At 42.3% G+C, this 25,742-nt stretch overlaps 1 protein-coding gene and 1 long non-coding RNA gene across 13 annotated transcripts in view; one reads left to right on the forward strand and one right to left on the reverse strand.

Moving 5' to 3' along the window:
* LOC114584278 (ankyrin repeat and fibronectin type-III domain-containing protein 1-like) overlaps nt 1–25,742 on the forward strand; it is a 348,268-nt gene that overhangs the window by 303,737 nt on the left and 18,789 nt on the right. For 11 of the 12 annotated variants that reach the window (XM_028705981.2, XM_028705986.2, XM_028705987.2 and 8 more), the window contains 12 exons: nt 1,792–1,993; nt 2,492–2,699; nt 5,384–5,578; nt 7,432–7,545; nt 11,227–11,324; nt 14,124–14,214; nt 17,996–18,103; nt 20,793–20,892; nt 21,147–21,279; nt 21,664–21,783; nt 23,321–23,536; nt 24,977–25,143. In XM_028705981.2, the coding sequence (XP_028561814.2) occupies nt 1,792–1,993; nt 2,492–2,699; nt 5,384–5,578; nt 7,432–7,545; nt 11,227–11,324; nt 14,124–14,214; nt 17,996–18,103; nt 20,793–20,892; nt 21,147–21,279; nt 21,664–21,783; nt 23,321–23,536; nt 24,977–25,143 (1,752 nt within the window). The remainder of the gene's footprint in view (nt 1–1,791; nt 1,994–2,491; nt 2,700–5,383; nt 5,579–7,431; nt 7,546–11,226; nt 11,325–14,123; nt 14,215–17,995; nt 18,104–20,792; nt 20,893–21,146; nt 21,280–21,663; nt 21,784–23,320; nt 23,537–24,976; nt 25,144–25,742) is intronic. The other variant, XM_028705989.2, reaches the window with a different exon arrangement.
* The window catches only part of LOC144325427 (uncharacterized), a 62,649-nt gene that overhangs the window by 25,558 nt on the left and 11,349 nt on the right, over nt 1–25,742 (reverse strand). The gene's annotated exons all lie outside the window — the stretch shown is intronic.

Below are 25,742 nucleotides of genomic sequence, written 5' to 3' on the forward strand. Positions count from 1 at the left end.
GGAGCTTTATAAATTGAGTCTGGATTCATGTAAGACAATCAGCCCAAAGGAGGCACAAATCAAACTGCATCCATTCAGCTTATATTTCACCACCTCAGAATGGCTGTATTACAGATCAGTCCTCATTTATGATGGATCATATGTTAATTCACATTAATTCAGGAAGGCAAAAGATGCTGTAGTACCACAGAGACATACCAGTTTATTATTCTGACCTGTGGTTTCATAAGCAAGAACTGTACACATCTGTCAAAGCAACACTATTTTAAGGTCTTGATTGGGTGACTCAAGCAGCAGGGTACAGGCTCCTTTCTCCCTGTGCCAATGGATCCCTGTGCACAATGGTTTTCAAGCTCCCTGTGCACAATGTTTTCAAGCAAATGTTACTGTGGGTCTGAACTATACTGCATTGCAGATGGCTGGAGAAGATACTGCAGCTGTCAGCCCAGCTGGATCAGGTGACCTGAGTAACCAGCAGAGTCTTACCTAGCCGTATATAATTCATCTGATTCCTTGTGTAGGCAACTTGTGTAGGCCAAGCTGCTCACAGACTGGTTGAAAAAAAGTAAAGGTAAAGCACCCCTGGACAGCTAAGGCCAGTCAAATGTGACTATGGAGTGCGGTGCTCATCTCATTTCAGGCCAAGGGAGCCGGTGTTTGTCCACAGACAGCTTTCTGGGTCATATGACCAGCATGATTAAACTGCTTCTGGCACAACATAACACCGTGATGGAAGCCAGAGTGTACGGAAATGCTGTTTACTTTCCTGCCGCAGTGATACCTATTTATCTATTTGCACTAGTCTGCTTTTGAACTGCTAGGTTGACAGGAGGTGGGATGGAGCAACGGGAGCTCACCTTGTTGCGTGGATTCAAACCGCCAACCTTCTAATCAGCAAGCCCAAGAGGCTCAGTGATTTAGACCACAGCGCCACCCATGTCCCAAGATTGCTTGCATCCCTGCCTAAATCTCTACCAAACTACTACTGTTTTGCCTACCTTGAGGCAGCCAGCACTGACAGCTATTTTAGTCAGTGTTTTGATTTGTGAGGAGGGAATATTCATAGTTTGGAGGGTAAAGGATAGACTTAAGCATAATATATGCATGGTTTAGATATTTGTGGTTTTAAAACTAGAGTTGAATCAATAAAGATCACTTTTCTCTGCATGTGCCAAATTTTCCATTCAGAGGTTTTTTTCTGTTATGTGAATTATGTCAGCTTGAAGCCTAGACTTGTGTCCTTACACAATTCTTCCATGTTACAATTTTAAACAAATCTAATTAAGACAAAAAGTAATTGTTCACAGCTTAGATTTATTGGAGTTTAAATGTTTCCCTTTTTTTAGTCAGCTTGTTATAGCAGCCTCATTTGAACCATGGCTAAGCATAATTGAGCAAACACAGTGAAAATCACAGCCACTTCACTCCTTCCCTGGACCTGCTGCTGCTATGCTTCCAGGAGATAAACCATTCTTTGGCTTAACGTTACATGTGAATCCAGAGTCATGGTTTGTTGGCTAGAGCTTGTGGTTTGTTTGGAGCAAAAGGTTCACACATTTGCACACACACGGCTTAGCTGCTGTTAGTGTGGCGGCGGCAGGGCCAGGAAAGGAATGAAATGACCACAATTTTTGCTCTGTGCTCCTGCATACTTGCTTGTTCATACCAAACCTTAGCTTGGCTTAGCATTATGTGCAAATCAGACCATTGTGCATGGCTCTGGATTGGCCACCCTCTCCTTGTATTTCTAGACATTTAACATTCATCTGTCTTTTTCTTTTTGTTCCTCAGGTCTTCCTCACCTAAAATGACACAGCAAATGAGAGACCCGCAGCTAGCCCAGTCTAGGAAGCAACCAGGACCCTCATCTCCAAATGCTGCTAAGAGGCTCTACCGGAACCTTTCTGGGAAATTCAGAGTTAACTACATGTCATTTGATGAAGGGAGCATAGCAGGGAGGAGCGAAAAGGATAAGCTCCGCAAATCCTATCCCGTGAGTACATTGCTCTAACAACTGAAGAGCTCTGAGGGTTTTTAGAATTTTTATGTCCTGTTAGAGGAACAACTTCTGCTCCATCCATACCATGGTTGCTGAAAGACTACCTGGCTCTTCCTTGCCGCAGTGTGGCAATAGCTTTGGATTTTGGCTGCCTACCTACCCACTGTTGTGTCATGAACTCTGAATGCATAGTGCAGCTGGTGTAAAGAAAAGGAGGCAAGCAGACTGCTGGACTTTGATAGAAACTTTAGAGGTGTCAAATATCTTCCTGACTCTGAGCTCTTGCAACCCACATTTACCCTGTCTCATTAGACGTGTTATGGATATGGTAAATTTGGCTTGAGCTGCAGTGGGAAAGCAAAGTGTTGTCTTCTTCTCTTGGCCTCTGCACTGATCTACTCCACCCTCATTTCAGTTTTATCTTATTACTGTAGTGAAGACTGTGAAATGAGTGGCATACTTCCATTTGCATGACTCTGTTCCTCTCTGCAGTTTCAAGGCAATGCTGCACTCTTTGAGGCTGTTGAGCTGCAGGACCTTGATAAGGTGCAGGAGCTGCTCAAGCAGTTTAGCCTAGAGGAGCTGGATCTTAACACCCCAAACAGTGAGGGTCTTCTGCCACTGGATATTGCCATCATGACCAACAATGCACCCATCGCCAAGACACTGTTGCTGGCTGGAGCCAAAGAAAGCCCTCACTGTAAGTAACCAGTCAATGGCCCAATCCTGTGACCCAATTTGTCCTTTCCCATGGATGCTTAAGGAACTCTGGCCACTTGGGTTTCTTGATATCATTAGCAATGGGAATTCTATTCTCTTTTGGTGAAATGTGGAAAATGAAAAGCATCTGAAAGGAGTTAGCTGTAAAAGAGAGAACATATAGGACCCTGGAACTAGGGTTTCTGGTGCCTAGCGTGCTCCTGTGTCTTTCATAGCTGGATGATATGTTCCCTCAGTACAGGAAAAATCACATTGCTAGATTTTTCTGTGTCGTGCCTAAAGTACAGTAGCATTTTCTTGAAACATGATGGTACAAATGAAAGCTATAGCTAAAAGGTTCCAGAGCAGCATATCATCCTAGAAGCTGTAGTTATCAATCTGACTTGGTGTTAGGAATAATGCCAAGAGTGAATACCAAAGGAGGTTGGCATTGGCACAACCATAAAGAGTCATAACATCCTTGTGGCATCTTCCTAAGAGATTATTTCAGCTGATTTGCACACAATAAGAAGTGGGGCTGCAGGATAGATTCAAGCTGAACCGCTTACCGCTTGTACTGTTTGAATCCTCACCCGAGAGATGCCAAAATTTACTCTCCAGAGCGTTACCTTGGAAGAGAACAGCTTTGCTGCAAGAAGCATTAATGCTGCCTGATCAGGTGAAGTGAATAGAATGATGAGAAGGGAATTCACCTCATTTCAGATGACTAGCTAAGAGCAACAGGAAAATCTTCATCTGCTAGTTATTTGCAGGTAGTCTGCCTCATGAATAAGCTGACAGTTCTGGTATTAGGGTCAGGAACAGATTGCCCTTTCTTCAAATGAAGGGATTTCTGTGAATGGAGAGAAGAAGGGGAGTGACTTTGAATAAGTGTTTATTAGTACTCTTTCCCTGGAGATGGGGGGGGGGGGGGGTATTCTCTCACAAGTTTGTGTTCTCTCTGTCTGTGTCTCTCTCACACATACACACACAAAAATAGGTTGCGCTAGATGCAGCCACTGGGGTCTCTGCTTGCTGGGTGGCCCACACAGAGAGTAGCCACAGGCCTAGCTGGCACTGTGTGTAATAATGGAGTTCAGTGAAAGGAGATAGAAAAGAGGTGTGTATTTCTTTGCTGCCTAGCCATAGGAGTCAGGCAAACCAAGAGATTCCCGTGAATAAAGTATATGCACTCTGATCCTCAATGGGGGTCTTCTCCTCTTGTTCTTAACATATCTAGACTGAGGAAAGGGAAATACCTCACACAGATTGTGCTCCAGCTGTGGGTTTGTGCATATACTACTTCTCAAATAGCAATGACAAAAGCTGGATGAAGTAATAGACCTGGCCATCCTATTTAATGGATAGGTAATTGTCCCTAGTACGAGCGGTGAGCAGTGATATCCAGCAGTAGTTTGCTGGGGTCCCTTGCCACTTCTGCCACCCTGGTACATTGCTGTCTACTGAAGGCACCACCAGTGGGGCAGGTAAAGGGGGGGGGCGCGCACACACACACACACACACTGGTATGTTGGGTGCTGGTAGGGATGTGGGTGCAAGCAGATTCAGAACCCTGTGCTTGTGGGAAACATAGACCCATTCCAATATTCTGACAGAATGAGGATATTTTCATATTTTAGTCATGAGGTCATCATGATAACTAATATGAATAGATATGCAAATGTGAATGCTGTTAATCCAGGTTTAAAAGCAGAAAACCCATTTTTAAATACAGTATGTTTTAGTCAATGTAGGTTTTTCATTCAATGTAAGAAATGCAAAAAAAACCAACAACCTTGTTTTGGTAATGCTTAAGGCTCATTCTGGTAGAGAAGGGCAGAATGCTCATCCTTTAATTACCTTTTCCTCTAAGGATTGGAAATGCAAAGAGGATCATAGTTGCCATTTTCCAACAGGTTTCTGGGGTCTTCCAGGGTATGTTAGCTCCTACGAAATAAAAATACCTTGAATAAATAAATAAAATACAATGGTACCTCGGGTTACGTACTTAATTCGTTCCGGAGGTCCGTTCTTAACCTGAAACTGTTCTTAACCTGAAGCACCACTTTAGCTAATGGGGCCTCCTGCTGCTGTTATGCCGCCACTTCATGATTTCTGTTCTCATCCTGAAGCAAAGTTCTTAACCCGAGGTACTATTTCTGGGTTAGCGGAGTCTGTAACCTGAAGCGTATGTAACCTGAGGTACCACTGTACTAGAAGCAAAATTTCAGAATTCAGTTCTAGCTTGCTATCGGAAGACTTGCTTTGAACTGGTGGGTGCATCCTGCTGTGTAACAAGACAGGATTTCTGCTCCCTGATAAGCCGCAGATTCTGGGGGAAGGGAGGGCTGGGATTCCTTTGAGCTTGGCCTTTAAATCTGCATTTAAGAGGATCCAGAATCACAAATTTGCAGAAGCAGTTGTGGAGAAGCAACTTTGTGGTTTTATCTAATAGCTCAAACTCCAGCTGCACCAACCATTTATCCCATGCTGTTTGGGAAATGAGGATCAAGCTGTGCTTCTTCGGCTTGAGGGATTGCTTAGCATGGGAGGTTTTCTGAGGGTAAAGGCAAAGAGAATCACTTCAGAAATTTTCAGGCAGGTTTATGCCTGGTCATGTATTTTTCCTCCTCTTCTTGTGCAATGTATTAAATGTTTCCTTTCCCCTCTGTTCCGTTTCCAAAGTTGTGAGTCTAGAGAGTCGGTCTTTGCACTTGTCAACACTGGTCCAGGAGGCAGAGCAGCGTGTCAATGACCTTACTGCGCAGGTGGTGAATGAGCTACCCAGTGCAGATGGCTCAGAAAAAGAGAAACAGTTAAAAGCATGGGAATGGCGTTATCGGCTATACAAGCGCATGAATGCTGGATTTGAGCATGCTCGTAAGTGTCTGAAATAGCAGCATGCAATGACCCCTAAGTAGATCAGGGATGGGGACAGTGGGCATGTCACTGCAGGGTTTTAGAGATAGGAAATTGGGTCCTACTATATGTAATTAGTCCAGAACAGAAACGAAGAAGTGGCTTTAGGACCTGCCATAATAAACCCCATGTTGTTTGCAGCACATGGTAAAGTTCTTAATTTAGTGATTCACAGAATCACGAAGCAAGTCACTAGTTAATGAAATCGGTAGGTCCATGCTGGGTGAATGTGGCTTTCCCCGTGCTGTTCTAGTCAACCTTCATTGAGCAGATTTGAAACTGCTTTTCTCACCCAAAACCAATATTCTAGATCTTTCTGGTTGAGATAATAAATGAAGGTATCCTGTACCTTTTGCCACCTTTCTAACCCATTTGATATTTTCGGAAGCATTAATTTCCTAGCTCAGATATAATTATCATAGTGACCCCTAGACTCTGAATGCCAATCCAGGTGCTAAGCTTCACAAAAGAAAATGTTTCCCTCACTTTTCTGTATGACAATTTGACTATTTTTGGTGTCATGTTCTCACTTGTAGCAATGGCTGATTCTTCAGGGTGGGAGAGATAAAAAAATCTCAAAACTCTACAATGTCTTGACTTGCAGAGGGAGGTCTGTCTCTTGCATGGCGAGTTCCCGACCCCCCCTCCCCCAGTGGAAATAATGAGACATGACGCAATTATTAAGGTTAATGGGCTAAAAAAGGCCACAACTTTATTGGTTACAGGTGAAGAGCAGTATTGGCTTAGACATTGGTCCTAACTGACTATATCCGACTCCAGCCTGTCTGCTTCAAGTCCGGGAAGGGTTACCCACCAGTAGGGGGAGTCCTGCTGATGCACATCAACTAGGAACTCCCCCGGGGTCACCAATAGGGGGCGTGCCTTAGGCCCTAACCTCCCTAGGCTTCGGACAGGGCCACGCCCCCAAATCCTTTAACAGACTACCCTTCAATATGCGGGGCAGGTGATGGCGCTACCTCCCCTCTTCCATCTACATAACTATACAAATGCCTAACCACCAATACCCAGAAAGTTGTGACGATTTGCTACAAGGTAAACAAAAACCAAGTGGCTGGTGCCAATTTGCCAAGCGGAAAAAATCCTACCAGGCCCCTCAACGGCAACCAACCAAGGTCCATAGCAAGGTCAAAGAATGAAAACCTTATAGGGTAGGAGGGTGGGAAAAACAGGGACAGATGGTGGGTGGCAAAGAGGGAGACCCCTGGCCGTGTCCTGACTTTATAGGGCAGGCCACACCCCCGGACCAGCCGATTGGCCGGCTAGGGGGTGATGCGGCTGGGAATCCCCTCAATCGCGCGGGACTGGCCTCCATCCACCACACACGTGGAGGGGCCGTGAAGCCCGCAACCCCACCTCCTCCTTAAGGTGGAAGTGGATTTGTTTTGTAATGGCTCTTTTAGCTACTAGCATTAGAAGGCAAACTTGGAGGAGTATGATTTGGCTAAAATTGTGGGAGGTGGGGTGCAGCTTGTGGATTTCATTAAGGGTTCCCTACCTATCCCACATAATCTGACTACTGAACCTAAGGAGGGATTCTGTGGTCTTGCATCTTCTGCTGATTGAACCCATCTCAGTGCATGCAAATTGCCACCATATCTCTTCTCAGAATTTATTTTATTTTGCAAAGGAAACATACCTTCCTACCTCACCTCATAACAGAGTCTCTGTTACTGTGATCATTCTGGCTGGCAGTTAAGTTGTAAATTAGGCTTATATTGAAGATTTATTCCTTCCACAGAGGCCTTGATACACCAGGATATGTCCCTCCTTATACCTGTGCTATCTGTTCTCAGGGGTTCCAGATCCACCCATGAATGTTCACCTTTCAGTGGCCAGCAGCACTTCTGTGGATGTTTCCTTCCAGGAGCCCCTAAGTGTCAATTCAGCCATTGTCACCAAATATAAAGGTAAATCCAAAGGATGCTCAGAACCATATTACCCAAGAATTAAACTTACATGGACCTGTGAATTGATTTTTTTCTCTTTTGGAACAATCCTTCTTGACCGGGAATCTGATCCAAGTAAATTTCTAAGGGCCCACTGATTCAGTTCCAAAATTCACCTATTTTGAATTATTTGTTGCCTGCCATTTTGAGGTGAATAATTTATGGATATACATTGAAGATGTGAAGGTCCAAAGAGAAAAAAGGAATGCATCAGCATAGTTCAGTGGTACTGAACTGTAGTTTACAGGGTCTAAAATCTGCTTACATACAATTATATCACACAATATATATAGTACAACTGCCATAATGACTGGGAGATGGACATCACTTACTGATCCATCTATGCATCCTCCAAGCCTTAATCAATTACCATTGCCTTTAAAAATTATATATTCATTTTATGAAGAGCTTGCATAACATATAATAAATATTTTTCAATGCAATTGTAACAAGATATGATAAGTTATCTTTTTTTCTTTTTACGTCTTTTAAGATTTGAAGGTCTGCAGGCAGGGACTGTCCAGTCATAAATCTTTTTACAGTTCCTAGAATACTTTGGGTGCTATATGAATTATGATTATAATAGACCAATCTGATGGATTACATAATCTCAGGCCCAGTTTCAAAAGTTACACTGTCCTAGCCTGTTGGTTGTTGGGAGAGTCTGAAGATTTGTCAAACCAATCTATTTAAAGGGCCAGGCACCATAACCTGTATGGGGCTCACAGTGGCCTCCCTACCCATCTCCCTGCTTTACTCCTGGAACATAGGAAGCTGCTACATATTTAGACTGTACACCAGGCACATTAGGTATTTCATAGAGCTCAAGGAAGGCTGCTTTGGTGCCCTTGATTGGTTGGTTTTATGATGTTCCTGCACAGTGAAATTAACAAAGTGAGGGATGTCCCTGTGGAAATCTTTATGAGCAGGTTGTAGCAAAGATGGGGTGGGGTAGAAAGGCCACTTAGATGTATAGATTATGAACCTGAGGGCAGAGACTGCCTTACTACTAATCTTTGTAGACTACTGTTTGAGTCTCTTTGGCTAAGGAACAGGGTAAAAATGCTTTCAAATAATTAAGGAAGGTCAGGAATGAAGTGACCGTCTCCCACTGCAGTCCTTCCTCCAGGCTTTGTGAAATACATGACCTTTGCTATCAACACATCAGGCCTGGTGGTGCTGTTGCTGAATGCCAGATGAGCCATAATAAAAATAAATGATTCATATTTCTGGGGGGAAGTGCTGGCCTGGCATGTATGGACCATTTCAGAAGGCTTTCAAGCTTACTTTGTAGTGGTGTTGGCAATGAAGCAATATTTCTGCTTCCCCATTGCATCCTCAACTTGCTGCCCAATATAGCCCAAGACCTTTCCCATGTTCAGGAACACTTAGATGCCTGCTAAGAGTAGTAGGCTCTTTGAGGATAAAATTGCTTACGTCTACAGCAATTTGGATACCACAGTTCTTGAAATACAGTCTGTTCATAATTCCAGAACACCATCTAGTTAAATACTGTTGGATGTGTTTTGATTATTGAGGTCCAATGACACTGATAGGTGCTTGGAAGAGTATCATCTACTATAACTTGCCTAGTTTGCTTTATAGTTTACTTTGTGCAGAGGGTTGACAGGTTTGTTCCTGGATGTTATAAAGGCCAGCTTGCAAAAGTGGCTGTTGTCAGTCACCTTGAAGTAGGCAGTTGTGTAGTGGCTCCTGGAAGAAGAAAAAAACCTTCACTGAACCCAGGAAATAACAGCTAGTTGTTCATAGACCCTTTGGGGCAAAATGCTCAGATGAGTTGGATAGGCAACTTGAGTCACTCTTGAATGAGACCAAGTATCTAAATGGATTTCAATTTAACGTCTAATACGGAAACACCTTTGGTCATCCTGAAGGATGATATCCCAGGAGATAAATCAGGAAAGTATGACCTTGTAGATTCTCCTGGACCTTTCAGTGGTGTTCAGTACCTTTAAACATCTTTCTGGACTAACTGTCCAGTATGGGAATGAAGGGCACCGTGCTTCTGTTCCAGTCTGGATGGCATTTTGATTAGTCTGATCCATTGCATTGTGGGACTCTTCTTTATCCCCTGTGCTGTTTTAACGTATACATGAAACCACTGAGTTCATTCCAGGATCTGAGATGAGATGTCATCAGAATGCAGATTATACCCAGCTGTTTATCCTGTTCAGTCACCTCAGGGGAAGCTGTGGAAGTGCTGAGCTGCTGTCTAGGATCAGAAGATGAGTGGTGATAAGAGATAAGGCCTCAGTTATAAGCACCACCTCTGGAATTCCCTTCCCTCTGTTTTTATCTATTTTATTTGCACAGGCACACAAGAGATTAAACTGAATTCTTAAAGATATGCTTACTGTTTGTTTTCTTTGGTTTATTGTATTTGTTTAAAAATTATTTTATGTTACCTACTTTAGGACCTCTGGCTAAAGAAAGGCTAAGAGATTACTTAAATAAATAAATAGTCCAGGGTTTCATGTGGCAGTTCCTGTGTGAAGTTTCATCTCAGTTACTGCCAAGCTCTTCATAATTTTGCAAACTGATTTTGCATTTGAAATATTTAGACATTATGCATCCACCAAATTTGCATAATTCATGGAGATTACTGAGCTTACGTTTTCTAGTTGTTGAATTTGAAATATTTTCATGCCTTTCTTCTAGTCCATCTCGTTGGTGGCCACTTGTGACATGAATCAATCTCACCACTTCTCCAGAATCTGCTATTCTGGAAATTTGGTAGAAAATGCCTTACACTTCTTCTGTAATGTGAGAAGGAAATATGTGGCTGATTTATGGTAGTGTCTAAATGGTGGTGGTTCTACACTAGGCAAGTTGCTTTTTGCTAAAAGTTTTAGAAATGTCTTCCCAAGTGCTCACTCAAGTTGAATGCCATAACTCTGTCCCATCTTCAGGCTATTTGGATCCCATAAAAGCATGTCCCTTTTTGGCTTCAACACCTGCTCCCTCAACATAGAATTCCCAGCAGTTTAAATCCTTTGTGTCCTGTCATCATAACTTTGGCTTTCAGAAGAATTTTCCTTTACCAGTCTCCACCAAATCCTGCCACTTAATCTACTTTGTCTATTTCCCACCCTCTCTCTGTTGCCTTTGTTTGGTCCATCTGTTGTGCTCTCTCTTTTATCTCTGGGTTCATCAGCTTGACTGTTCATCTTTTGGCCTGCCTTTTTTGCCTTTAACTCTTTCTGTTACGTCTCCTGTACTGAGATAAAGAGTTGAAGTAACCCTAGCTATAGAGACTTCTCTGCTGCGCTATGTGCAGCTCCTGCATTGCACATTTGGGAGGGAGTTGTCCTTTGAATATGAAAAAGGTGTGCCCTGTTGTTGCACTCTCTCTCTCTCTTTCTCTCAATTGACACCTTCCCTCCCCGCCCCCCAGCTCTTCCATGCCTTTTTTCTCAATACATTTTTCCAGTATGCACAGCTGGTCCCGCTGTAGCTGGTTCTTCAGTTTCACAGTCAATCCCCTTACAGCAGCTGTACCATCCCTGGCAGCCTAGCTTTCTAATCTAGCCCTGACTGACTGCCAAGCACTACATCCTTTGCCTTACTGATGAAAGACTCTCAATTACTGACGGAGTGGCTGTGCTTTTCCTTTGTTTGCAGTCGAATGGAGCTGCTCCCCCACCTTCTCCCCACCGCTGGGTGAAGTGGTGATCAACAAGCTGAAAAACCTACATATCACCATCCATGGCCTCCTCTCGGTGAGTAAGTTACTGTGCTGTGTGCTGAGCCACAAGGGTACTTCAGGGAATGACCCCAATTGATCCCTTCACCCCATACTTCTTGTTCTAATTCACCAAAGTGCAAGCTAACTGCAGTGAACCTCTGCCCACCACACAGCCAGAATATGAGGATGTCTGAATGATTTAGTAAAGTGCCCATTTCAGGGATTGGTACTTCTTCACACAACACTGAATTTATTAACTGCATGCAGGTAGCCATTTTAAGTTCCCTGAAATGTGTGTGGCCTATTTAGGACCCAATCATTACATTACAAGGCAGCAAGATGCAGCATTTGCCCTAAGCAGTGGCTGCAAGCAGGGGATAAGGAGCCCTAAATTCTTTTCCTCTGAAACTTGGTTAAGTGGATTTTGTCATGCTTCCTGATTGAGATAACTATGGTCCAAATAGAGTTTACTCACAAATCTTGTAGTAGTAATAGAGGTGTGGCATAAAACTGAATATGGTTTTTTGGAGTGGGGGAGATAACTGAGGTAAGAGCTCCAGCAACAGGCTTCTTGTTGCTGTAGTGTGAGAAAGTAGGTGTCTGAAATGAGGCACATGATATGAAGACGCATGCCATAAATTTATTGCTAGGCTGTAACAACTGAGACTGCAGAGGAAAGACCAAATATTTGTAAGTTCTCTCCTAATGAAAATCAAGCTGCACATATATGAACCAGAAGGGGTCTAACTTAGGTTTCTCCTTATCAGGACATGGCTTTTTCTTGCCACAAATGAGTGCATATTCCCATGCCTGGTCATGAGGCTTCTGAGCCAAATAGTCCAGTATAAAGGCTTGTGGTGAATATTTTACTTATATTTTAGAAACCAAAATGTCTGAGGTTGCCCCTGAGCACAAAGAAGAATTCAAGCAGTCTCAATAATTTAGCAAGATATGAAACTAATTTTTGTTCCTTTTCATGAGTTTTGAGATGTGCCTCTTGTGCAACTATTTTTGCCTGTTGTTGTGAACACATTTGAAATTTCAGGGCTGTTCTTTTGGTACCACTTTCTTTCTTTCCTTCTTCCTGCCTCCCCACTCATTTCCCCGCACTGGCTATCCATATGATTTTGCAATGACGTGATAAGGCTGTCAAACAATTAGGAAACATTTAATGCAGACATAATAAAAATAGTATCTTTAGAAAATAATAATAATTTGTTTACAGTTACCATTTCCCCATGAAATGCAGCATGCTAAATGCCAGGAGCAGTTCATAGCTTTCAGTGTATGCATTGCATGGGAAGGAGCAGCCACCCCCAGGCTGAAATCTCAGGGTCTTGCAGTTGAGCTTTAGTCACTAAACCGTGTGATCCATAGTTTTTTCTGTGATTTCTACTCAATGGCACTCCTTCTCACACCCCCACTCCAAGCCAATAAATCTTATACCCCCACCACCTGCAAAGATCAAACTCTCCACCAGCTCCATGGCTAATTGGAGATGAGAATCAGTGACTCCACTCCAACCCTCAAGTGTATGGAGGTCATGGGTTGGCTGGGACCTGCCCCCCACCCCTGCAGTTTTATCTCTCTGGGAACTGCAGGACCCACACTGCCTGTCAGCTGTCCCCTCCCCATTGTGTGGTGGACAGCTTCCAAGAGCTCAAACAGGAGCCAGACTTCTGAACAAACAGCAAGTTGTGGGGGAGACGAGACTGGGAGCTGCAAAGGGATATGATTTTGCAACAAATGGCCTGTAGGCTTGCTCTGCTCCCTTAGCCTCCTAAGAAAACTTACATTACACACAATATACCCAATGGAAATGTTTGCTTGTGAAGCTAGTTATGTGATACCACTAGGCTGACAATCAGCTGACATGGTTCAGTTGGCTGTGGCCCAAAATAAAAGTTGGATTGATTTTGATCATACATTTAATAGGAAAGACATACTCCACATGTGAAACTGAACTGATAGGAACGATCAAGTTGGGGGTTGGGACTCAAAATAATTTGGTACAGACTGAAGGCTGTCTACACTGCTTTACTGGGCGCGACCAGCAGTCATTCCTGTTTTTGGGCAAAATTATGCATCCAGGAACTGAATACATAACAAATATTCTTTGGCAAGGTTATGGGGCAACACTGGATGCAGAGGGGAATTCAGATTTATTTCCTGGGTATCTGCTGGACATCCAGAAAATTTATGTGGACTTGGATTAGATCTGAATATGATCTTTGGGTATTTCTAATGCAAGACAAAATCATTAAACTCTGCTTCTATGGTCACATCACAAATGAGTCTCACTTAAGTAATATGAAATGGGAGGCTTAGTAGGGTTTCCATTTGTGGTAAGAAGGATGTGGAATATGCTGAGTCCTCTTGGCCTGGCACACAGCACAAATATCACAGCAGCGTTTAGAGACTTCTGTGGAGCTGCAGTGCTACCCTGAAGCCCTAATCTGATTTCATTTTTAATCAGATATGATACAGACTACAGCTTGTCTGAATTCAATCAGAAATTAAATCTGTAAAAGCTGAACTTCCAAAATCTGTCAGACCATCTGAGTTATTCTGGAGTTTATCAGCAACTTTAGTCTAAACCCATGACACAGGAGAATACAGAAAGACTGTGCAAGATGGTGATGGCCTGCACTGCTTCGCAAGTTCATAGGCCACAGGCAGTATTGCTCCACATCCTCCCTCTCTTTCAATAATGACATATTATGGACAACACCTGGTGACTATATTAGTGGAAGGGAAACTGAAACCACCCTTCACCCTTCTGAGCAACAAGGTTTTCTCTAGTCCATGTGACTCCTTATTCCTTTCCCTACAGGGTACAGCTTACTATGTCCAAGTATCTGCCTACAACATGAAGGGATGGGGACCTCCGCAAACTTCAATACCACCCTTTGCTATTCCATCAAGTAAGTGGAAACATCAGGGAGCATCAAACATACACCTCATTGTTCATACTGTAAGGCTAGTTTATTGTTCTTGCTCATGTTTTAGAGCTTAGTGAGCACTCAATGGTATATAACAAATGGTACTGTGGCATTCTGAAGACTAATTATTATGGCACCAACTTTCATGGCCTATTCAAAGATAATTTTTTGAGAATTGCAATTTTTTTTTAAAGAAAAAGCAGGATTGACTTACAAACACGCTGTCCCCATTCGAAATGTGCAAGGACAGATAGGTCTAGTAGTAACAACAGTGGTGATGGAAGAGAAGGTATACCCTGGATATACTGTAAGGCACACAGCACACAGCACACAAACAGCAGAACATTGTGTCTCCAAATTCTGGTTATCCGAAACACCAAAGTCCTACAGATTAACATGCTCTTCAGGGATTCTCATGGCAGCATAATTTGCAATAGCAATGCTTCTTTTTATCTAAACTTCTAATTATTAAATGGTTCTCTATCCTCCTTTCTTAAACAAAAAATGCCCATACATTTAAAATATTACTTTGGTATATTAATCTCCTTTCTACTCTCTTATATATTTATTTTGTTTAGGTTGTTAGATTTTTTTGCTTTTCCCATCCCAAGAGCTCAAGATGTATAACAGTATGATACTTAATATAACCTATCACTAGAAGCCAACTGAAATAAACTTCACACCATATAAGCTTGGGCTTTGGTGAGTTGTGAAGGGACCAGAATCCCTGTGTACAGCTAACCTGAAGGGTTCAGTGGTTTATTTTTGGGGAGTGAGAAGCTAATACTTCACCTGTAACCTGGGTTTTTAAAGAGTGGAAGCTTTGATACATTCTGGTGGGATGTCAATTCCTTTTAGATAAGAGAGGTTTGCTGCCCCTGAAGCAGCATCAGAGTTCTAATTCTAATACAGGTCTCAGTAGTGCAGTGGATCAGTATGTCTGGCTATTAACTAAAAGGTTGGTGGTTTGAGCCCACCCAGGGACTTCTGTGGACAGCATTCCTGTATTGTAGGGATTTGGACTAGGGATTTGGACCAGCAACCACTTTGGTCGTATATGATGCCTAAATGGGAACAATGCTATGTCATGACATAGCTTCATTCCCAGGAGCATTGTCGGTTAAAAGGAAAGACAGCTGCCCTTACTGCAGAATGGGCAGCTGATTGGAGCTCCTCTGCCACTCTGAATGGTGGAAAGTCTTTTTGCTTTATTCTGTTTTAAATAAAGGAATACTTAAGGAAGCCTTCTGCCATCTCATCTTGCATGGGTATACATATGCCTGTGTCCCCTAAAATGTATCAGTTTTCCTTTTCCCCTGAGAAAGTGGCAGAAAATGCCCCCATTCACAGGCTCAATGAAGGTGATGTATGATTTTCATCCCAGCGTATTATATGAAATGCACATAATACAGCAAAGCCGAATTCAAGTAAAAGAAAAAATCCAAACTTAATATATTTTCCCCTGTTTACAATGCAGTTAGATCATAGAATTCCTGTCACTGAGGCCAAGAAGGATTTCCATCCCTTTAACAACAGCCAAGACAAGACAAGGTTTCTGTAAATAATGCTGCTGTTGTGTACAACTTAAGAGATGTCAATTGTGTCTTTCATGGTCAATCATTCTCTAACACGATGAGACATTCATAGTTAAACAACTGTATGTCATTCTCTCCTCTGCTAATTATACATCTTGATCCATCAACCACAAAGGCAATACCTTTAAGGACAGTCCATGTGGTCCAGGGATGCAAATCCATCATGACCAAATTGGAAGTTAACGGAGCTCAGATTGATGGATTAGGCCCTTTAGCTTTGGGTTGTATAATATAGCTGAATAACTATAACATTCCAGCCTGAGTTATAAAGTAATTTATTCCTTGCTTTCAAATTTTAAAGAAAACATTTCTCCCCTAAATAAAAATAACCAACTTTTGTCACGTAAAAGTGTGCAGCACCTCCCTGGGTGTTTTTAAAGCACCTAAAAATAGCACCAGGTCCCAGCCAAAGTTAACAGAGCTGATCTTTCCATGGAAAACAGCAGCACAGGGGAGTGTATAAACCAATTAATGTAAAGTTAATGTAAAAGGGCTGCTTCCCCCACACTAGCCTGTGCTGCTCAGTAGCTCTGCCACCTCATAACTAAGAAGCACAAGGAAGAGGTTCTATTTATTTATTTGTCTAGGTGAGTTTAACTCTCACCATTAGTATGAAGAAACTTCTGCCGAGTTGAAGGCCAGCAGCCGACACGAGGCTGCGGAAATACTGAAAAGAGCTACAACAGACCCAACCTTGTTTGTTACTATGATTTGTCGTCTCCTCCTACTGGCGGCAGCTGTTAAATTCCGTCACCCTTATGAGCAGTTCCCACCAGTGGTTACTGCTTTTGGGTTATTGCTTCTGTATTGCCTAACATGATTTGCACCTCTTAAGACTGAACTCTCATGTAAAGCTAGGAGGAATCCTAGGCAGAACTACCTGCATTTCTGTGCAGGTAAGAGAAATTGTTATCAAGTGAAATAATCGGCATCTTTAAAAAAATCTCAGCAGTCATTAAAACAAGAAATACAGTTACTAGACTTTGGATTTCAGTGATATACTTTAAAACATGTTGGCTTGGTGAAATCCCAGAAGCTGAATACAATTTCCAGTTATCAGGAGATGGGGCTGCAATGCTTTTCATAGCTCCATGCCTAGCAGCATGATGATTAATAGAACATAAATAAATATACTGATTTTTCTTTAATTAGTGTAATTTATTCAAGATACATAATATGATTTTCCTTCCTCCAGAACTTGGAGTACCACAGTGCAGAATTGTGATTTCTAAAACAAGGACTATATGTAACCTTAGTCATACTGCAGATATAATCGTTATCTTCCATCTTTGCAAAGTCAGGACTTTTTAAACATCAACCTACAGTATGAAACTGGCTATTAATGTTTTACTGTACATACCCATATTTTTCCTCTGTGTTCTTCCCCTTCCCCCCTTCTCCTACTGTCACCTTTTTCTCTTTTTCAATCTTAAACCAATTAAGACCTACTTAGCATGTAACACTAAGCCAAACCATATATTAGCATGAACAAGCAAGCATGTGGGTTTCCAGTGGTGTTTTTACTCCTTCCCCAGTCCTTTCCTTGTTGTGCTACCCAGGGCTAAACCATGGTGTGGCTTAATATGTCTAAATTGAGGCTTAAGGTGTCTCACTCCAGACAAACTACAAGCTGTAACCAAGGTTTGTTCTTGGTTTACCACTCACGATCTGTCTGGCAGAGACAAACCATGAGCCCAGGTTCAGACGTAATGACATGGCTTAGCCCCAGATAGCATGGCAGTTGCATGACAGAGGGATGCAACCACACTCTTTGTGTCAGGAACCCTCATGCTTGCTCATTTATGATTTTCTATTATGTGCAAACCAGGTCTAAAGATCGAAAATGATCATACAAAAGTTGGTAGTGGTGCTATTGCTGGTTTGATCCATTTATGTAATGATTGGACCCAGTTGTGGGTCTGACCTGTAAATTGAAAACCACTATCTAAGACTAAGGCTTTCAAATGGTGATGATCTTCACCCATTCATCAAGTCTAGCTTTTGGTGTCAATAGATCAATTGTGTTTTGAGCAATGTTTTATCCAGAAAGCTGTTCAGTAGTGTACAGTAGTGTATGAAACAACTGTGAGGGGGAAATATTGTAATGAACTGGAACTGCTAACAGCTTGTGCTATTTCTCTATGTATTTTATTTGCTTCCCACTTCAGACTGGAGAGAATATGATGGGCGGGCACCAAGGCGAAGAGGTCAAGCTGAAGCTTTGGACCATCTTCTAAGCCAGGTGAAGATGGTGCACCAACAATGTGTGTGTCACGGTGAGTCCCACTTTTGTGTCCGTAGGCAGTTTTGATACCAGTTCTCTTGAAGAGCCTATTCATTGTGGGAATGTTTAGAGTGACAGGAAAGGATATGTTGTTTATTAATATCCTTCCTAACTTGCGCTAGCAAGTTCCTTTACTTAGCAGAGTGCATTTCCCCTTTACACAACAGAAAACTAGTTGCAAACTTGTGTGAGTTTAAGACAATACACAATTCAATCTGGCTTGTCCAGATTGAAATGTGTTCTAATATTTTCCTGGTAAGACCCCTTGAATCCCTTCTAAATGAATAAAGACACCACTGTCTTATTCATAAGTAACAAAAAGTAAGTTTACTCACGATTGGGCAGAGCACAGTGTGATCCCTGAAGGCAGGCTTTAGGCTTAAAGTTAGGTAAAGGGACCCCTGACCGTTGTGTCTAGTCGTGGAAGACTTTGGGGTTGCAGCATTCATCTCACTTTACAGCTTCTGGGTCATGTGGCCAGCATGACTAAGTGGCTTCTGGCAAACCAGAGCAGTGCACGGAAACACCGTTTACCTTCCCACCGGAACAGTACCTATTTATCTACTTGCACTTCATGCTTTCGAACTGCTAGGTTGGCAGGAGTAGGGCCTGAGCAACGGGAGCTCACCCCGTAGCAGGGATTTGAACCTACCTTGGCCTTTTACCAGGTCACGCCTACCCACTAGTCACATGCAAGGAAGGATGCTCCAGGCCAGGAAGAACAGGAAGTTACGACTGGCTGGACCAAACATTCCCTTGCACATCCACTCTAGCAAAAGAAGGAATGTTGTATTTGACTGCTCTCAGTGGATTACATCCCACATTCATGGTTTGCTAAGGAAGAATTGGAATTGACGGGAAGGAGAAATGGTGAATAGATAAGGCCACTGCTAGCATATTAAATGAAAACTCCTGTTGAAACCTGTGGAAATTCCTCTGCACATTATAGTCTTGTCTGACCAGTACTATTCCCCCAACTAAGTGGTAAAAGTCTATTAAATATACAGTGATACCTCCGGTTTTGAACGGGTTCTGTCCCAGAGGTCCAGCCAGATCCCAAGGTTTCCGCAACCCGAGGATCACTGTTCTGCGCATGCAGGTGGCAGTAGACCGCTTCTGCACATGCACGTAGGGGCGGGAGACCTCTTCTGTGCATGCGGCAAAACCTGGCCCGATACTTCCGGGTTTGATGCTTTTGTAATGTGAAGTTTACGTAAAGAGGGTTACATAAGCCGAGGTGCTACTGTACTTGTATCAGGCTCCCAGTGGTTTTGAGAGAATCATTGTAGTAATCAGATGCTGTATTTTGGAGAACTATGCATGCTCTATGGAAAAGCTCATGAAGGAAATAAGCTGCTGAAACCCTCAGAAAAAAAATAATCAAGCCAACTTCCTATGCACCAAGAAGAGAGTGTATATAAATAACCACAGGGTCGAGTGAGGCTAACAGCTGATGTCCCAGTATATTCTTGTTTTCAAAAATGAGTTTGTAAATTATATGAGAATCTCCAGCTTGGTCGAAGCTCTGCTTTCACAGCAGATGACAAGGCCTTTCTCTTGCATCCTCCTTGTTGTTCCTACCTGGATCTGCTGACTAATATAACTGTGGTATGCAATAAACAAATCTCGACCAGAGCCATAATACTGAACTGCGGAAACCAGCCCTTAATTATGGATGAAATATTATGAAGCATCTTAATGAAATCTTCTGCTGTCTGACTCCCCCAAATTTTAGCTAAGTTATACTTCATACCCTTCTAGAAACAATAGCTAATTGGTACCATTACAAAAGGTAAAGGAGACTGGGACTCCTCTAGCTCCCTTGCAATTTGAGCACTGGGGTTAACTGATTTTTGTATGCTAGTGTGGTCTGTTAGTGGTGTTTGGGAACTGAGTTCAAATTCTACAAGCAACTGCTATAGGGACAATCTATGTGATCTAAGGGTACAAATCCAACTACGACTTTTTACTTCTCTTTGAATCTCAAACAAACATAGATTGCTGGATCTTTTGATTATCTTCTGCTTTTTAAATTAAAATACTTAGGACATCCCTCACAGGGTTATTAAGATGAGTGAAACAAGAATTATAAAGCACAATTAAAATAATATATGGAACTTTAATTGTGCTTTACAGTCCTTATCTTCTGTACATATTTAATAGGTTAAAAACTGGTTGCCGCTTGTCTGCTAGCCCTCCTTAGAGATGGAATGTTCACAACCTTTGAGGAGCAAGGCTTAGTTACAGAAGGAACAGTGGAAAGAAAGCAGGGATCCAGTTGGTAGCATGGCTGAAAAATAGAACAAAATAGCCAGCATGCTACAAAATCAGCAGGTTCCTGTAGAATGAATGTGGGTGATAGTAAAGTGTTTAGAGAAAAGAGGGACTGGAACATAGAAAGCTGAAGAAAAGAGAGGTCAAGGGGAAAAGGTGCTGGGAAACCCTCACACAAAAGCTAGGGGGAGGAAGAGCTATGTGAATTTGGCAGAGTAATAGTTTGCACCAAGGGGGAAATGGGGAATGAATGACATATCTTCTTGGTTTTACCTAACCAGCCTAGTCTTTTATCTTGAATCTTTAGTAGATATATACACAAGGCTAGGCAATAAGAAAAAGGATGAGTTGACAGTAGTATAAATAATGGTTTCTGTAATGCCTTCTGCATGTGCTTTGCTCCTCAGAACCCTGTAAGAATCAGCCACAGAGCAGAAAACACTCTGTCTCCAAGAGTCTGAAGTATCTCTTCCACCCTGGCAGCAAATTCTTAAAAACACTGAAAAGGTAAGGTGGGGGGAGAATATGCCATCCGTCCACCTATGCACCCCCTTGCTATATTTGTTGAGTTTCCCAGAAACCGGGTGCGTGGGTCACTTCACTGTTTCCCAGGCACTTCAGGGGAACAAGGGAAATAGGGAGGGAAGCTACTGTATCTTTATTCCATTCCTCACTCCTCACCATGGTGGAAAGAATACTTCCCAGTTAAAACAATGATGATGATGAATCCCTCCCAAGCTAACTCTTTTCTATTTTCCCAGGGGCCTGTATCTGGCATCAATATTCTACAAGGATGACAACATATTGGTCACGCATGAGGATCAGATCCCTGTGGTCGAGATAGATGACACCTATTCTTGCCTGCTCATGCAGGACTTTCTCTGGTTCACTAAGGTGACCGCTTAGTAGGGTGACTTTTGAATGTGTGTCATTTTAGGTTAAATAAATATGTTTAAAAGAACATTATAAATTTACATCAAAATACATATTTTGTAGTCCATTGAAACATTTTCCTTTGACTCTTCCTATTTCTAGTAAGTAAAAACAATATTGTTACTTTACTTAAGAAAAATTTAAATATAAGGAGAGGGAACCTAGCATAGGACAATATGAAAAGGTGCACAATTGCAGTGAGAGAGAGACTCTAGTTAGGATACAAACATGTTTCCTCTATTCATTTTTTTAAAAAAGCTGAACTTGGGGAACTTCATACCCGCTGTATATAAAACTGGGCAGACCTGAGAATCCTAGAATGACCTGTTGCTATACTTGATGTAGGTATCGTGCATGTGGGATGAAATCCTGTGGCTGCGTCAGTGTGTCACTGTCTCCCAATCATCATGTTCCTGCATTCTGCAAACACGTCTCAAGATGCTTCTGGCCATCTCACAGATGCAGGTAAGAAAAAAGGCCTCTTCAAGGCACAGGAGTGCCAAAGATGGGTATTTTGCCAGCTAGGCACATATCACTCATACTCAATCCATTGATATTTAGGTCAAAATCATTAGATCTGAACTTCAGCTAGATAGATCTAATGCCCTTCATATACTAAGCAACTCAGGCAGGTGAGTAGGATTGAAAAGTCAAGGAGATACAGCCATCGCTAAGAAGGCATTTGAGTTTGAAGCAGAAGCAATTGATAACGTTCAGAATTTCTTGGGTGTGTTTCTGGCCAGGGGCCAATTTCTGTGTTCCTTTCCAACATAAACTCACCTCTTGGGAAAAATCTTAATGATAAATGGTTAGCTGTTCAAACATTTGTTTCATACCCAACATGAACATTGTGAAGCCATTATGTCATCTCTGTGCTACATTATTGGGAGCAAAACAGACATTTCTATTTTTATGCTCTATTTTTCATGTTTTAACAAGTATCTTAATAGATCAAGCTTTAATTGATTAACTAGTGCAATTCATCAGTTAAGAGTTTAGTTGCAAATATATAATGCACACCAGGTACTTGGGAGTAGTCCTCCAAAACAGATTCCTTCAATGCCAGTAAAGTAATTATTGAGGAAAGTGATATAGATTGCAGAAAATATTAACTTATTCTTCCTTTCTGCCTGACAACAGACCTCAAAGGTGGCTGAGAATAAGCAGAAATAAATATGTAACAAATATGAAAATAGGGGTGACTGATGAAGATGGGGGAGGCAGTGGTGCAGACTATGTACTCCCTACCATTTTCCCGATGAAAGGTTATTCAGCCTGGTGGTATTATAAATGATAGTGACATATTGAAATGGCTGTACTTGTTGGCTATCATGTATAGCCAGTTCCATATATGGTTAAGCTTTTTCGCAAGCAACTTTTTAACTATGTACGATGAATATTTGCATTGACAGACAGCAGAAAGCAAAGATTTCAAGAAGCCAATGGCCATCTTAGTCACTCTTCATAATGAGTAAAAAACATTGTTCATTCAGATTCACTAAAAACAGCTTTGCCAAAGTGTTGTAATTTATAAATATATGTAAATTTAATTGGTTAATTGTTAAAATATGCTTTCATCTGTTGACAGCCCTGCTTATTATTCATGTATTGTCAGGTGACTTTGGTTTTAGGTAGCAAAGGAGCACTTCTGTCTGAATATTTAAATGCTCAATACCTTTTACTGTTACAGTGGTACCTTGGTTCTTGAACTCCCGAAACGGTTTGAAAACCAGGCTGCAGTTTCCGATTGGCTGCAGGAGCTTCCTGCACTCAAGCAGAAGCCGCAGAAGCTGTTTAGTCAGACGTTCGGCTTCCAAAAAACGTTTGCAAACCGGAACACTCACTTCTGGGTTTGCGGCATTGGGAGCTGATTTGTTCAGGAGCCAAGCCATTCGGGAACCAAGGTACCACTGTGTACCCTTGGAGAGTATAGAGGATATGCTATCTAGAGTCAGACTCCACTCTCCATAAATGACTTTTTCCTCTCTTTATTATTATGAAGGGTCTGCTGGGAATTCAGGATCTGGGACATGTCTTTTTTGAGCCCATCAAAGACAAGCAGGGCAATATTTTAGTTGTGACCCTAAAGGAGGTGAAGACAAACCAGACCTTTGAAAGTGTCCACTGGGTCCCCCTCTCAAAGCTGCAGACAAGCCGCAAGTCCATCTCATCTCCAGAAGAGCCTACAGCTCTGGATGTGCTGCTGATGACCATGCAGGTGCCTGGTGTGTGTGTGTGTGTGTGTGTGTGTGTGTGTGTGTGTTTAGTGATGGAAAGACTGTGCTCATATTCAGAGGCACTCAGTGACAGACTAAATACTTTGCATACAGAAAATCCCAGGTGCAGTCCCAAGTCTCTCCAGTTAAAAGGATTTTAGGAAGGCAGGCTGGAAAAGACCACTACCTCAGACCTTGAAAATCCACTGCCAGTCAGAGAAAACAAGGATGGAGAACCCCTGGGGGTCAAATGCAACCCTTCAAGTCCCTCTCTGATCCTCAGGACTCTTCCCAGGCCACACTCACTTTGCTTTTGCTACAAAGAATGTCATTGAATTCTGTTAATGTCTCTTGCTTTTTGGATGTAAGATAGAGAGGGGTGTGTACATGTGGAGAGACTGGACTACTATATAAAAATTAACATTCATTGTTCTGGTCCTGCCCACCACTATCATGTGCTCCCCAGAAGGTTGCCAGAATAGGATGTGGACCCCAGGTTAAAAGAAGTTCCCTATCTTTGGAATAACCAGTACTGGTCTAGGCAGACCAACTGTCTGGCAATACATGGAACTTGCAGGTGCTGGTGTTGTTTATTTACATGTTCCAGGGCATTCAAAATGGATTCTGGTGCTAAATTGTGGTGATACTTGGCTTGCATTAAGTCCTGTTTAGGAGTGCAGAAGTTCAGCTTCCTTTTTGCTTAGTTTTTATTCAAGGTATGTGACACGTTGCAGAGGCAAAGGAAAAGTTGGTTTCCCAGGTGTAAGTTTTCCCACTAGGGATTCAGATAACTATTTTTGATACATTTACCCTTCTTGCATCCAGTCTCAGTTGTTTTCCCAGCTTGTTAGCAGGTCTTAGCAAAGAATCCCTTCCGTGAGTGCCCAGCCTTTCCTCCTTCTCTTGACCCCTCGTCTAGTTGTTCCTCTCTCTTTTCATTTCCTCTCAGTCAGCCAAGTGTCTCCAGCAACAAAAGGCACTCAAGCACCTGTACAAGGGTCTATTGAAAGTGCTTATTCAAAGCCATTGCCAGGATTAGCAAAGGCCAAACCACTAAAGGGCCAGTTCAACGCAGTCTCTGTTCCTGGAGATTGCAGCACTAGTCTGGATATCTGACAACAACAGTCTCCTTTGTAAAATTTCTGGTGCCTCCTGCCCCGTGCCAGTCTGTCTCCTGAGGCTTTTGGTCTTGGTTGGATCCAGGAAGCTGCAGACAAAATAGCTAGACTGAACTTTGAATTCAAGCCACACAAACTGTTAAGTTTGATCTGCTGCTGCTTTTTTTAAAAAAATTAAAAAATCCACCACTGTTTTAACCCTTACTGGCTAGAACAGCAGCATCTTGGGATCTTAGCCTTGTTGTGGGGTCCCTCTTTCTCAGTTGAATTTTGTCAGGTTTCTGCAGCAAGATGTGCCATTTTATGGTCATTTTCTCCCTTTAGGACAAGCTGGTTTACCACCAGCGAAGCAGCCAGGCTCTCCCCCCAGGTCTCTATTTGGGTTACCTGAAGCTCTGTAGTGCTGTTGACCAGATCCGAGTGTTGGTGCCTGAACGTTTACCCAACATATTATGTCATGTGAAGATACGAAGCAACCCAAACATCTCCAGGTAGGGCTTTCAATCCAGGCCTGCAGCATAAATTGATGGACAAGGTTATTTCTTAATCCCATTGTGCTCTACATCACTTGCTCTCAGTCAGAGGGTTAGAGGTAGGGAGATCCCTTGTTGGTTTGACTACAGCTAAATGGGTACGGTCAAGAGAAATGGAAGAGAGAATATATGGACAGGGCAGGCAGGTTTGCCAGCAGGTTGAGATGGTGATGTTAAAAGAAGATCTTTCCAGATATCTGATGAATTGCTCATTAAATGATGTTATATGTACTAAGTAAGGAAAAGTCACATACTGAACTGAGATCTTTTGGCTGCATATTAATCATGTGATAGCAGCTCCAGGTGGTATAACCAATCTGTGACTTCTGAAGCAACTGCAGGTTCCTATTCTGATCTCAGACTATGGCAGTGAGATATTTTTAACTCTCTCTGCTCTGCTGGCTCATGGGTCCAATATAAGAACTTTAGGGTTGTATGCCTTATACCACCTAACTTAGTGGTCCAAAAATGATCCCCCCCCTGCTCCTAGCTCTTTGCCCTAGTTCCTTCCAAGTGAAAAGGCCAGGTTTCATGTCAAAAGTCCATATTTATTCCAA

This window comes from Podarcis muralis, chromosome 14 (genome assembly GCF_964188315.1).
Source record: "Podarcis muralis chromosome 14, rPodMur119.hap1.1, whole genome shotgun sequence".
NCBI classification, from domain to species: Eukaryota; Metazoa; Chordata; class Lepidosauria; order Squamata; family Lacertidae; genus Podarcis; species Podarcis muralis.